This window comes from Ictidomys tridecemlineatus, chromosome 11, assembly GCF_052094955.1.
Source record: "Ictidomys tridecemlineatus isolate mIctTri1 chromosome 11, mIctTri1.hap1, whole genome shotgun sequence".
Lineage (NCBI taxonomy): Eukaryota > Metazoa > Chordata > Mammalia > Rodentia > Sciuridae > Ictidomys > Ictidomys tridecemlineatus.
The window spans coordinates 83,382,288-83,395,292 of NC_135487.1; the positions used below are offsets into that span (position 1 = coordinate 83,382,288).

At 43.8% G+C, this 13,005-nt stretch overlaps 1 protein-coding gene across 1 annotated transcript in view; it reads left to right on the forward strand.

The window, feature by feature from the left end:
* Positions 1–1,083: 1,083 nt before the first annotated feature.
* The window catches only part of LOC120884791 (PRAME family member 20-like), a 31,053-nt gene continuing 19,131 nt past the window's right edge, over positions 1,084–13,005 (forward strand). Inside the window, exon 1 of the mRNA XM_078027779.1 lies at positions 1,084–1,289. Coding sequence (XP_077883905.1) covers positions 1,084–1,289 — 206 coding nt within the window. The remainder of the gene's footprint in view (positions 1,290–13,005) is intronic.

Consider the following 13,005-nt stretch of genomic DNA (forward strand, 5'->3'; position numbering starts at 1 on the left):
GATCATTAACCCTTCTCCTTGACCTCAAGAACTCAAAAATTCAGTGATAAACTTTTTTTTTTCTTTTTAAGAAAATAGAAAAACACCCTAGGGCAAATCTGTCAGTCTGTGAATAACCCTGAAATTACTCAAGGAACATTGCCACACCTGGATGCATTCTGGAACCTATTAATGTCTTTCCCAGAGAGTGCACAGGGTGCACAGGGAGAGGCTCATTTCAAAATGAGAACAGAATTTGGGATCCCCTTCTGGTTCTAAGTCCCCCACATTGAGACAGTGGTCACTTCAAGACAGGTAATTAGATGAGCTTTAGTTCAGAGCTGGACATGCAATCCACAGTCTGATGGACTGTTGCCTCATCTGCTAGGAACACTTGCTTTAAATTAAGACCAACCTGGCCTACCTCAGCCTCAATCTGGGCGCACAAAACCCCTCTTAGCCCACCAAAAAGAAGAGTGACACCAAGCACAGGCTGTTCACAGGGGTCGTTCTTAGAACTCAGAGAAGCTGGGATCCTTTTTATTTTAACAACAGCACCAATTACACTTTGTATTTTACAAATATGGAAATGTCTTAAAGAAAACAAGAAGCATCCTCTCTCTCCCTTTGGCCATTGCTCCCATTCCTAGAGAATTGGGAGGAAAGAGCTGTCACCAGGAACCATTTGGAGCCAGGAATGCAGAAGCCAAGGCCAACCTAGTGAAACCCATTTGTGAAGTGTTTTGTGCTGATGAATACATTCCTGACTGGTTTTGGACGGGTCTCTGCAGGACAGGGAGCTCACAAGGCTTGCTGCCCGGCTGGAATGAAGGGGCCAAGGGAAGGGATGCTGTCCATGAACCAGCCAAGGCTGTGCAGGCAGGGCTCTGGAGGCGCGCCAGGTAGGGAGGGCGCCTTACCTACCGTGAAGCTGCGGCCGACCAGCAGCCACATCTTGAAGAAGAGGACTCCACTGATTAAGGGTACCTCGAGCTCGAAGTCCAAACTTAATCTTCTTCATCATTGTGAGAGCCAGGTAGCGGCGAGCGGGCTTCGCAGCCGGGCTCTGCCTTAGCTCCCCTGAGTCCAGGATCTGCCCAGAACATGGGCGCCGCTGAACAGCAGGGGCCAGGACCGCTGCCACAGCCTCTCCAGCAGCCTGAACCTGAGCCAGGCGGAGGCTGCGTCACGGACCCCAGGCGCCTTTGGCAAGCAGTTGTGCTGCAGCTTGCCCGGGGAAAGGGCGCCCTTTGGTGCGCACCTCCCCACTGTGGCCACCCTTTTGAGAGCTTTGAGAGGCGAAGCTCAGAGTAAGGTCGCTGTCTCCACCTCAGAAACTCGGCCCCTGGCGCCCCCAGCGGCCGCGATCTGCAGCGCACTGCAGGGCGCAAGCAGGAGGCACCTGGAGGGCAGGGAGATTCTGGGCAGGCGGGCGCCCCCTGGGGGAAACTAACCGCAACTGCAGTTAGCACATCACGCCTCTTTGGGCTTAAAAAAGACAAAGGCAGCCAAAAAAACTGCCTTCTATGGCTTCCTGGGGGCCTTTGCTTTCAGTTTTTTCGCCACCTCTTTTCTCCCCCTCCCCTTCCAGCGATTTCTTTCCCTTGGGTTCCAGAGTTAATAGGAACTGTCAGAATATGACTTGTTTTAGTCAAATTGAAATCCAAAAACTAAAACTTCTCTTAAATAATCAACATTCACGAACCTTCAAATATGAAATAAAGAGGCGGAAAAAAGAAAGGGATTAAAATGTGTTGAGGGCCTACCAAGTGCCCAGCCCAGTACTGATACAGGCTTTTTTTTTTTTTTCTTTTATCTAATGCCTGTCACCCAGGGTAAAAAAGAGCATAGAAGGAGTTAAAATCACACCTTCCCTTTTAAAATTTGCCCATACTCGGAATTGAAAATGTTTAAAATCAAATTCTGCAGTGTAAGCTTAAAAAAAAAATCTTGCTACGTGCATAGCAATTAACTGTCCTGTATAAGCACATACAAAATCTTGTTAAAGTGTATATTGACTTGGTCACATAAACTTCAGGTTTTTCAACTGAGACTATTATCCTTTAATCTCAAAGATTCTCTTGCAATAACCTCTGAAAGGGTGTAATTGAAAAGATTCTCTTTCCCAGTTAATTCATTTATTCATTCATTCATATAAAATATTTTAATTGCATAAAATATCAATCACAAGCTAGTCCCAATGACTAAAAAAAAATCCTAATAATTTTATCTTCTGATGGAGACATGTTTTGATCCAACATTAAAAGTCATGGCATCAAGCCAGGTGCCCTAGCCATCTACTCGGCTCAGCTACCCATCAAGCCCAGCTGCTTCTGAGCCTGAGGCAGGAAGATCACAAGTGGGAGGCTAGACTAGGAAACTGAGACCCTGGCCCAAAATTTTAACAAGTGTGGGGGATCTATAGCACAGTGGTAGAGTGCTTAACTAGCATGTGTGCAAGGTCCAGGGTTCAAACCCCTGAACTGAAAAAACAAACAAACAAACAAATTCCACAAGCAGAGAAAAATAGAAATCACTTAGGTAGAACTTGGAGGAAGAAGCAATGATTTAAATTGACCAGTTTTCTGAATTTCAAAGAATGCAAAGTATTTGGAAAGAATTAGGAAAAATAAAGACTCAGAAACAGAGTGTAAATTGTGAAAATAGATGAAACATGTTGCCCAGCAGGACAAAGGGGGAAAAACAATGGAAAGAGTTGGGGGACTTTGAAGTTTGTCACTTGGAAAACTGAGTGGACTGAGTACTGGAAGCAGAAGGAGGACAGGTTGAGAATGGAGAAATAATGAGACTTTATCTGAACTGCTTGCAGGGAGAGAGGGCCAGCCTTAGCTCATGTGAAAGGTTAAGATTGAAAATATGCTTTGGGGGATTGTGGTATTTACTGATGGCTGAAGTCTAAAAGGCAGATAAGAATGAGCTGCTCTGAAGAATAGTTACTGGGTAGAAAGAGGAGGAGTTGATTGAGAAGGCTTCCAAGAACAAAGAAAGAGGAAAGCCAGAGAAAGAGAAAAATCAAGAAAGAGAGATGACCTGAAAGCCAAGAGAGAGAATTTTAACCATTCAACATTTGTAGTTACTAAGACCTACTGTGTGCCAGGCTATTATGCTGGGATCTAAATACAAATGAATGGAAGAAAAGAGAAAAGCAACAGATCAATGGGAAACAGAAAGAGACAGAGATGCACAGGGAGAGGGAAAGACTCATTTCCTGTCCTAGGACTCTTTCCTTGTTCTAGATCTTACAGTCTTGGAGGACACAGGTAAGTAGGCAGTCGTAGAGCAATGTAACAGTGAATCCTCTCTGTGTATAATGGTACATAAATACTGCAGAGGGAGAGTATTTGCCGCAGTCTGGCTGGGCACAAATAATCGAGCTGCCACAAAGCACTTGTATGTTCAAACAGGAAACTTTATTGCCCAAACTCCACCTGCACTCCATGCACCCTCCCCGGGAACTCTCTCCCACTCCACCGGGCTGAGCACACTCACTCTCCAGAACTCTATGGGAACTCCAAAGTAGAGGACACGCCTAAGGCAACAAGAGTCGCCCACCCTATTACCTGACAGTAAAGTTCTAAGATACAGTTGAATACACAGCTTAACATAACCACCATCATCTCAATAGCTCCCTGGCATCACCTTTCAAACACTCCCTTCTGGCAAAATACCATTCAGTCATCCTGACTGGGCTGTGGCCCTCAACAAGTATTCTACCATCTCAGCGAGGCTTCTGAAGGTAAGTGACTTTTAGATGAGAGTGTGGTTGGTGAGCAGTTTCCAGCCTAGGCTGCATGTGCAGAGGCTCAGAGAAAGAGAACACATTGCAGAGGGAGCTGAAATTACTTCTGTCTGGCTGCAGATTACAGTGGGGGTGTGGTGATGGTTATACTTGGGAGCCACTGATGATTTAAGGCAGAATAAGGGCATCTTAGAAAGACCTCCAAATGTAGTAAAATTGGAAGATGGGAGATGGTCTGTTACTCTTTTTTAGACTTATAGTTGAAAATTTTTGCTTATTAAATACCTGCTATGAATCAGGTTCAAAACAGACATCATACTCAAAGTATACTCAAGAGAGAAGTTTAATGAAAGGAGCCTACAGAGTTGGGGGCAGGATCAAGAACTCACAGTTTAATGGGGAGTTAAGGAGGCAGAGAGAGATATCCTGATCTGTCTCAAATCCTATTTTCTCATCTTCTGCTGGATTCTCCCATTATCCCACCCAACCAAAGCCAGAGGCAAAGGAGCTTAGAATATGGAGTTCATACAGGACAGCCTTAGGAGGCAGAGATTTTAAGGTCAGGTAGTGGTAAAATTATACAAATCTACCAGTACACACTCGATTCAGCCAGAATTTACTGTAGGAATCCACGACCACTCTAGATATTTGAAAACACAAAGGAATTTCATTTGGCATTTCAGTGCTTCTGAGGTCCTTAGAAGGGATGAAGGAGTAGAAATCCCCAGAAAAGTGAGTCCAAAGTCACATCAGTTATGATGAACATAACTAGTCTGGTCCTATTTTACTTCTTTTTAAATTTTTTATTTGTTCTTTTTAGTTATACATGACAGTAGAGTGTAATTTGACATATCATATATGCATGGAGTATAACTTCCTATTCTTGTGGTTGTGTAAGATGTGGTGTTACACTGGTTGTATATTCATATATGAACATAGGAAAATTATGTCTGATTCATTTCACTGTCTTTCCTATTCTCATTGCCTCTCTCTTCCCTTCATTCCCCTTTGTCTAATTCAAAGAACTTCTATTTTCCCTTCATGCCACTCCTTATTGTGTGTTAGCATTTGCATATCAGTACACTTGGCTTTTGATTTTGGGGGATTGACTTGTTTCACTTAGCATGATTGTCTACAGTTCCATGCATTTATTGGCAAATGCTATAATTTCATTCTTTTATTTGGCTGAGTAATAGTCCATTATGTATGTATACCACATTTTCTTTATCCATTTTTGAAAGAAACATAATTTGGTTCATTAGTTTAGCTATGGTGAATAGAGCTGTTGTAAACATTGATGTGGCTGTGTCACTATAGTACACTGATTTTAAGTTTCTTGGGAATGTGCCGAGAAGTGGGATAACCAGGTCAAATGGTGGTTTCATTCAATGTTTTCTAAGGAATCTCCTTACTGCTTTCCTTATACTTGTACCAATTTGTAGTCCCATCAGCAATGTATGAGGGTACATTTTCACCTACATCTTCACCCACATTTACTGTTATTTGTATTCTTGATAATTGGCATTCTGACTGGAGTGAGATTACTTTGATACTTGCTAGGGTTCACACTTTCACTAAACCAAACTGTACCTCAGTGTAGTTTTAATTTGCATTTCTCTAATTGATAGAGATTTGAACATTTTTTCATATATTTATTAACCAATTGTATTTCTTCTGTGATGTGTATATTCAGTTCCTTTGCCCATTTATTGATTGGGTTATTTATTTGGTTTTTGGTGTTAGTTTGTTTTTTATTTTTGTTTATTTTTTGGTACCGGAATTGAACTCAGGGCCCTCGACCACTAAGCCACATCCCCACCAATATTTTGTATTTTATTTAGAGACAGGGTCTCACTGAGTTTCTAAGCACCTCACAATTGCTGAGGCTGGCTTTGAAGTCACAATTCTCCTGTCTCAGCCTCCCAAACTGCTGGGATTATAGACATGCAGCACCACACCCAGATGCTATTAAGTTTCTTGAGTTCTTTATATATCCTGGAGATTACTGCTCTATCTGAGGTGCAGGTAGCAAAGATTTTCCCCCCATTCTGTAGGCTCTCTCTTCACATTCTTGCTTCCTCTTGTGTGACTCCTTTACTTCCAAATATGGAAGCTTACATTTCTAGGTCCACATGTAGATATGACCATGTGACTAATTTTAGCCAATTATACCTGAGAGGAAGTAATGTGTTACTTCCAGGATGACACCATCACAAGCTGTGAGCACTCTCTAGACTGTCTCTTCCCTGCCGCAAAAGTCATGGAAGAGTCCCTGGGGTAACATTGTATATATAAAGTTGAAGCATCCTAGATTCTAAGAACATGGAGAGCAACTGTCCACATCTGCAGTAAACATTTTGGTGTGAGAAAAAACTTTTACTGCATTAGGCATCTCCTGCGTGTCCGCTCTACCCTGGCTAAAGCAGTATAGGAATCACCACCATTCCCAGGTGGGAGGTGTCTCTCAACTGGAGGTGCTAGTTTCCTCTACCCTGGCTGCTGGGGTATATGAGCTCCACCTGACACCCAGGTGGGAGGGGTTTTCTGCATGAAGGAAGGAGTCTCCTCTAACCTGGCTACAGCTGTTAAGGAGCTCTACATGACACAGACGTTGGGTGACTAGAAGGTGACTTCTCCCTACCCTGGCTGCAGTGGTTTACCAACTTTCCCAGAGAACAAGATAGGAGGGGTATTCTGCTTGGAGAAGGAAGTCCCCTCTATTCTGGCTGCTGTGGTATAGGAGCTCCTCCCTCCAACCAAGATGAGAGGTGTCTCCCGCTGGAAGGGGTGAGTCCCCTTCACTCTGGCTCTGTAGATACACAAGCTCCCACACACACCCAGGGGGGAGTGGTCTCTTGCCTTGAGGGTCAAGATTATTCTACAATGGCTGCAGCAGGATAAGAGATTCCCCTGACAACCAGATGAAAGTGTTCTCCTGCCTAGAGGGGCGAGTCCCAGCTACCCTGGCTGCAGATGTATACCTGCCCCCGCCCAACTCCCAGGTGGGAGGGGTCTCCCGCTTGGAGGGGCGAGTTCCCTCTATCCTGGCTAAGGTGGAATACAAGCTCACCCTGGCACCGAGATGGGAGGGGTCTCTCACCTGTAGGAGTGTGTCCACTCTACCCTGTCTACAGGGGTATAGGAGCTCCCCCTGACACCCAGGTGGGAGGGGTCTCCTCCTGGAACAATGAGTCCCCTCTACCCTGGCTTTGGCCTTATACAAGCTCTCCCAGACACTCTGGTGTGAGGGGTCTGCCGCCTGGAGGGACAAGTCTTTACTACCTTGGCTAAGGTGGTATAAAAATGCCCCCCTACACACAAGTGAAAGTGGTCTTCCGCATGGACAGGTGAGTCCCCTCTACCCTAGCTTTTACATTATACAAGCTCCCCTGACACCCAGATGGAAGCGGTCTCCTGTCTGGAGGGGGAGAGTTCCCTCTACCCCGCATGGGGTGGTATAAGATCTCCCCCTGATACCCAGGTGGGAGTGGTCTCCTGCTTGAGAAGCAAGTCCCCACTACTCTGGCTGCAGGGGTATAAAAGCTTCACCCCCCCACACACAGGTGGCAGGGATCTCCCACCTGGAAGGGAGAGTCCCTTCTACGCTGGTTGCTGTGTATAGGAGTTCCTCTGACAACAGGTGTCAAGGGTCTCCAGCCTGGAGGGAAGAGTCCCCTGTACCCTGCCTGTGGCTGTATAGGTGCTCTTCCAGACACTCAGGTGGAAGGAGTCTCACGCCTGGAAGTTCGAGTCACCTCTACCTTGGCTGAGGCAGTATAAGAGCTCCCCTGACACCCACGTGGGAGGGGTCTCCAGCCTGAAGGGGTGAGTCCACTCTACTCCTGCTGTGACAGTATACAAGCTACCCTGACACACAGGTAGAAGGGGTCTCTGGCCTAGACAGGGGAGTCCCCTGTATCCTTGCTGTGGCAGTATACAAGCTCACCCCCCACACACAGGTAGAAGAGGTCTCCTGCCTGGAAGGGCGAGAGTCCACTCTACTTTGGCTGGTGTCATATAAGAGATTCCAGGACACCCAGGTAGGAGAAGTCTCCAGCCTGGCAGGGCGAGTGTACTCTACCCTGGCTGCAGTTGAATATGAGCTCCCCTCTACACCCAAGTTGGAGGGGTCTTTGCTGAACCTAGATAGGAGCTCCCCCTTACACCCAGGTGAAAGGGGTATCCCGCCTGGAGGGGTGAGTGCCTGCTACCCTGGCTACAGCTTTACACAAGCCCCCTACCACCACCACTGGGCACTCAGGTGGAAGGGTTATCATGACTGTAGGGGTGAGTTCTCTCTACATGGGCTGAGGCAGAATACAGGCTAGCCTAGACATAAGGTGAGAGGGGTCTCTTGCCTGAAGGAGCAAGTCCTCTCTACCCAGGTTGCAGAGTTATAGGAGCTCCCACAGACAACCTAGCTACCTCTTTGCTTCATAATCACCTAGGGATCCAGGCTAGTAGAGGCACTGTCCCCCAATATGTGATATCCTATGTTTCCCTTGATGTCAAAATCAGACCAGAAGTTGCCAGAAATGAAGAGGATCAAATAAGGGCAGTCTCTATGGACCAGGCCTCATCACATCTGTTCACATTGCATATTAATTTAAATGATATTTAAATAAAAGAGGAGTGTGCATCTTCTAGGAAGTGTTGTTGAAAAGAGGGAGCATACTTCCAACCATCTTCTCACTGACTAAAATTGAGAAATGGTGGCTGGAGCACAAGCAGCTATCTTCGACCATCTGGTCAAAACCACAAATTAAAGATGATGGCATAACAGTGCATGAGTTTACCTGCTGTCTTTAAGGAAACAATTAGCTCCTGTCATATTTAAGCCACTGTCATTTTGAGTTTTATTTATAGTTGAATCAACTTAACTTACAAGGTATTCTCTAATTGTTTTGTATGCTATTTTCTCTTCTGCCCACCTCCACTCCTTTGTATTGATGACTTCTGCTATTTCCTTCTCATAGTCTAGAGTACTTTCAGAACTCTCAAATCTTTAGCAGGGAGTAGTTTTACCACTTATTTTACATCTCTATTATTTCACCTGAAAGATAAAAACTTAGTATTGGTCCATAAACTTAGATTATTTCAAGAAATATTTTTTGACAACCACTAATGTCACGTCACAGACTGGATACAAAACATACAAAGATAATTAGCAAAACCACCCCTGCCCTTAAAAAACTTGCATTATGGGTACATTACTGGTACCCTTTCCAACTTCCACTCTACCCTCCTATTTGAAGAAGTTGAAAAGCTAAAAATGACATTTCTCAGAATCTCTTCCCACTTGAGTTCTAGGTACAAATAAGGTCTGCCAAAGAGATATACTTAGAAAAAAATGTACAAGTTAATGAAGGTTACCTTCCTGCATTTCCAGGTCACTTGTGAGGTGTGATGACATGTATGTGACATTCACACTCTCCTTGTGGTCTTTATGGTATGAGAGTCAGTGCTGACAGCAGCAATAGCAGTGTCTAATCCTAGGTACATTCCAGTCATAATAAGCCAGGCTTATTAGTAACAAATGATGTAGGGGGCCTGGTGTTGTGGTTCAGTGGTAGAGCACTCCTCTAGCACTTGCAAACCATGGGTTCAATCCTCAGCACCACATAAAAATAAATAAATAAATAAAATAAAGGTACCAGGTTTAACTATAATTAAAAATTAAAAATAAAATATTACAAAAAATAACAAATGATTCCCAATATCTCAATTTTTTTCAATAACCCATTTGTTGTTGGGGAACACGCTGAAGAATTCCCATGCTTTGTAACTGTCCAGGTGTTCCCCCTGCTATGGATTCCATTCTTATTAAATTTATGGAGATTTATTTTGAGAATACATGGAGAATGTGTCATGTGCTGTTGAGAAGGATGTTTGCTCTGCAGTCGTTTGGTGGGATGGTCTGTAAATGTCTACTCTGTGCAGAGTTGATCTGTCCAGGGCTGTAAAGGGGAGTTGACTGGGATGGGGAGGTGGTTCAAGCAGTAGCGTGCTTGCCTGGCATGCGTGCTGCTCGTATTCTATCCTCAGCACCACATACAAAAAAATATTGTGTCTGCCAAAAAACTAAATAGTAAATATTAAAATTTATTCTCTCTCTCTCTCTCTCTCTCTCTCTCTCTCTCTCTCTCTCTCTCTCTCTCTCAAAAAAAAAAAAAAACGGAGGATTTGGAGCCCCCACTGTTCTTACTGTGTTGTAGTCCACTTCTTTTTTTATATTCCAGTAATATCTATTTTGCACATGTGGGTGCTCAGGTGTCAGGCACATTTATGTGTACAATTTCTGTATCATCTTGCTGAATTGACCCCTTTATCATGGTGTGATCACCTTGTCTCTTTTTATTGTGCTTTAATCTGTAGTCTATTTTATCTGACAGGAGTCTAGCCATTCCTGCTCTAGGTTTGTTTTCTTCGTGTGGAATATCTTTTCCATTTCTTCACTGTCACTCTGTGTGTGTCCTCAGGTGAAATGACTTTCTTATGGACAGCAGGTGAATGAGTCCATTTAAAAAAGAAAATCTATTGAGTCACTTTATATCTTAAAATTGGGGAGTTTATTCTCTTTACATTCAAGGTTTTTTATTGAAAGATACAGAATTATTTCTGACTGGTCTTATTAGTTTTTAGTTTATTTTTCAGATTTCTCTTTAGATCATTTTCTCTGTTTTCCTCCCTTCCTCTCTAGTCTGTTTCTGTGGGTTGGTGTTTCTTTTCTGGGATAAATTTGGATTTCCTTATTTGTCATTTGTGAACATGCCATCATTTTTGTTTTTCTCTTTGGTCTTCCTCTGGGATTTAGAAAATTTTTACAGTTTCCAAAGAGCATTTTAAGCTGAACAGAACCTCCCTCTGCTCTGATACCAGTATTCTGGATTCAGTCTTTTTCTTTGTAACTTGTGATTTGGTTGCCTTGGTTTCCTTCTCTTGGTTTTGTGCATCCTTTAACCTCTTTCTTTGGCCATGCTTAAAACTCACTATTTTGTTAACTTTCCTATTACTCATTTGAAAGCTTAAATATTCTTGTTAAGTAAGCCAGGCACACTGCTGTATGCATGTAATCCCTCAGGAAACTGAGGCAGAAAATTGAAAATTAAAAGCTATCCTCAGCAACTTAGCAAGGGACTAAACAATCTAGTGAGACCTTGTCTCAAAATAAAATATAAAAAGTGCTGACTTCCCATTAGATCCAACACCTTCAAGAGACTGTACTCTCACCTTAGGCCTGCACTAGAAGATATGCTGTGTTCCCTTCCTGCAGAAAGCTGGCTATGAGATACACCAAGAAACCACACAGCACAGAAAAAATTTTGAAATGCAAGGGCAGGCCAGTCCTGAGATCTTAAGAGTGCTGCTTCCACACTGGAAGGAGAGAGTGAGTGTGTGTTTTTATTTTTCTATGGGGGATACACAAAGGCTTTTCCATAGAATATGATTCACTAAATAAAGCAATGAGTGGGCTGTTCCAGCCCTACAGGTAAGACCCAAAGCCAGAGCTACAGAGCAGTCTCTACATCTCCAGCACGTTCCCCTTCTCTGAACTCTCAAGAACTCTGGTGAGGGAGGCCAGCAGGACTCTTCAGGGGTAATAGAATAAGTTAGGGATGGTGCATACACACATATAGAGATAGGTAATATGTGTTAGTTTTTGTTTGTAGCTGAGGATTTAGTTTAGTTGGCCTCTGAATGAAAGCCCTTCCTGTGTCAAGGAATTCCCCACCCAACATGGGAGTCTCCAAGTAAGGGAGGATCCACCATCAGTTGATAGGAATAAAAAAGTCAAATGTATTTTTCTGCCTCCTGATGTGGTTTGGGGTTAATGCTTAAGGTGTTACCTGTGCCCCCAATGTGCTATGTAACCTGGAAGCAGGTCCTAATCAGGATGTCTGTGGGGGTTCCAAGCTGTGGTCCAGGCTAGCTGTAAAGATGGCCTTAACCTAAAAATGGCCTAAGCCTAAGTAATTCCAGTTGAAAATGAACCTGCATGTCTACCAGGCACAGCCTCCAGAGCCCTCTAGTATGAATAAGGCACAGCCTGATAAAGACAATTCTCTGTCCACAACCCAGTGGAAACTCAGAGTGCAGTCATGGTCATTTGCCTTCACCCTGATGGGAGTCAGAGGTGAGAGGTCAGGGCAGAAATTGTCGAACCAGAGGTCGTGACCAGGGAATGTAAGATGTCACTAAGAAACACAGTAATAGCTGATAGGGACTGAAAAGGTGAGCAGAGCCCCAACATTTAGTAGAAATGATGGAGCAAGTGAACAGACATTCAGCCAGCTGCAATCATGGCAAGATGCTGGAGTGCCTGATGAGGTCCTGTACTAATATCCCAACTCTTGTCATTATCTGCCTGATCCTCACATTCATTCTCACTGCTCTCAAACTCTACAGCCACATCTTGACCCTGGTGAGAATGGTGACTTCGTCTTAAGATTGTCTCCTCAACCAGATGTCACATCCAGCCCAGGAGGAGCCTCCATCGGATCCTGTCCTGATCACTGTGGTCTGAATGAGTGAGCATCTGCTGAACTTCAACCCTAAGACTTGAGACTCTAAACCTGGCACTTGAGCTGAGCATGCAGTGGGAATGTATGTAATGAGTCTGGCATGGTTAAGTGTTTGCTGTGCTCAGAGTTAACTTAGAATTTTTAGTTTTGATTATGTGTATTGCAGTGCCCAACATTAAGGATTTTTATTTTCTTGATTAAGAACCTATACAATAAAGTTGTATTAAGTGATTTGAGTGAATAAAGCATTGAAAAATGCATTAATGTGTGGATATGATTTATTTCTCCCCTCCACTACAGATGTCACACCTTTGCCCATCCCAACACTAGCCAGGTTTCCTTGGTCCCTACCCACTTCCACAGCATTTTCCTAACTTTGCCAAAAATCTTGTTGGCTTTACAACATGCTTACTGTACATTCTCTCTGCTTAAATGTACCTGGGTTAGTTTTTGATACTAAGAACCACGGTTGCTAGTCACATTGGCACATGCTTGTAATCCCAGTGGATTAGAAGGCTGAGATAGGAAGATCTTGATTCAAAACAGCCTCAGCAATGACAAGGCACTAAGCTCATCGGGGAGTTCCTGTCCCTAAAATATATTCACAATTTTGCTGGGGATGTGGCTCAGTGGTCAAGTGCCCCTGAGTTTAAACCCTGGTGCTCACCACAAAACAAATGATTGATGTGTGAAAATATGTAGGGTTCAAGTGACCTAGAGAGTAAACGCATATGTGAAAATTAT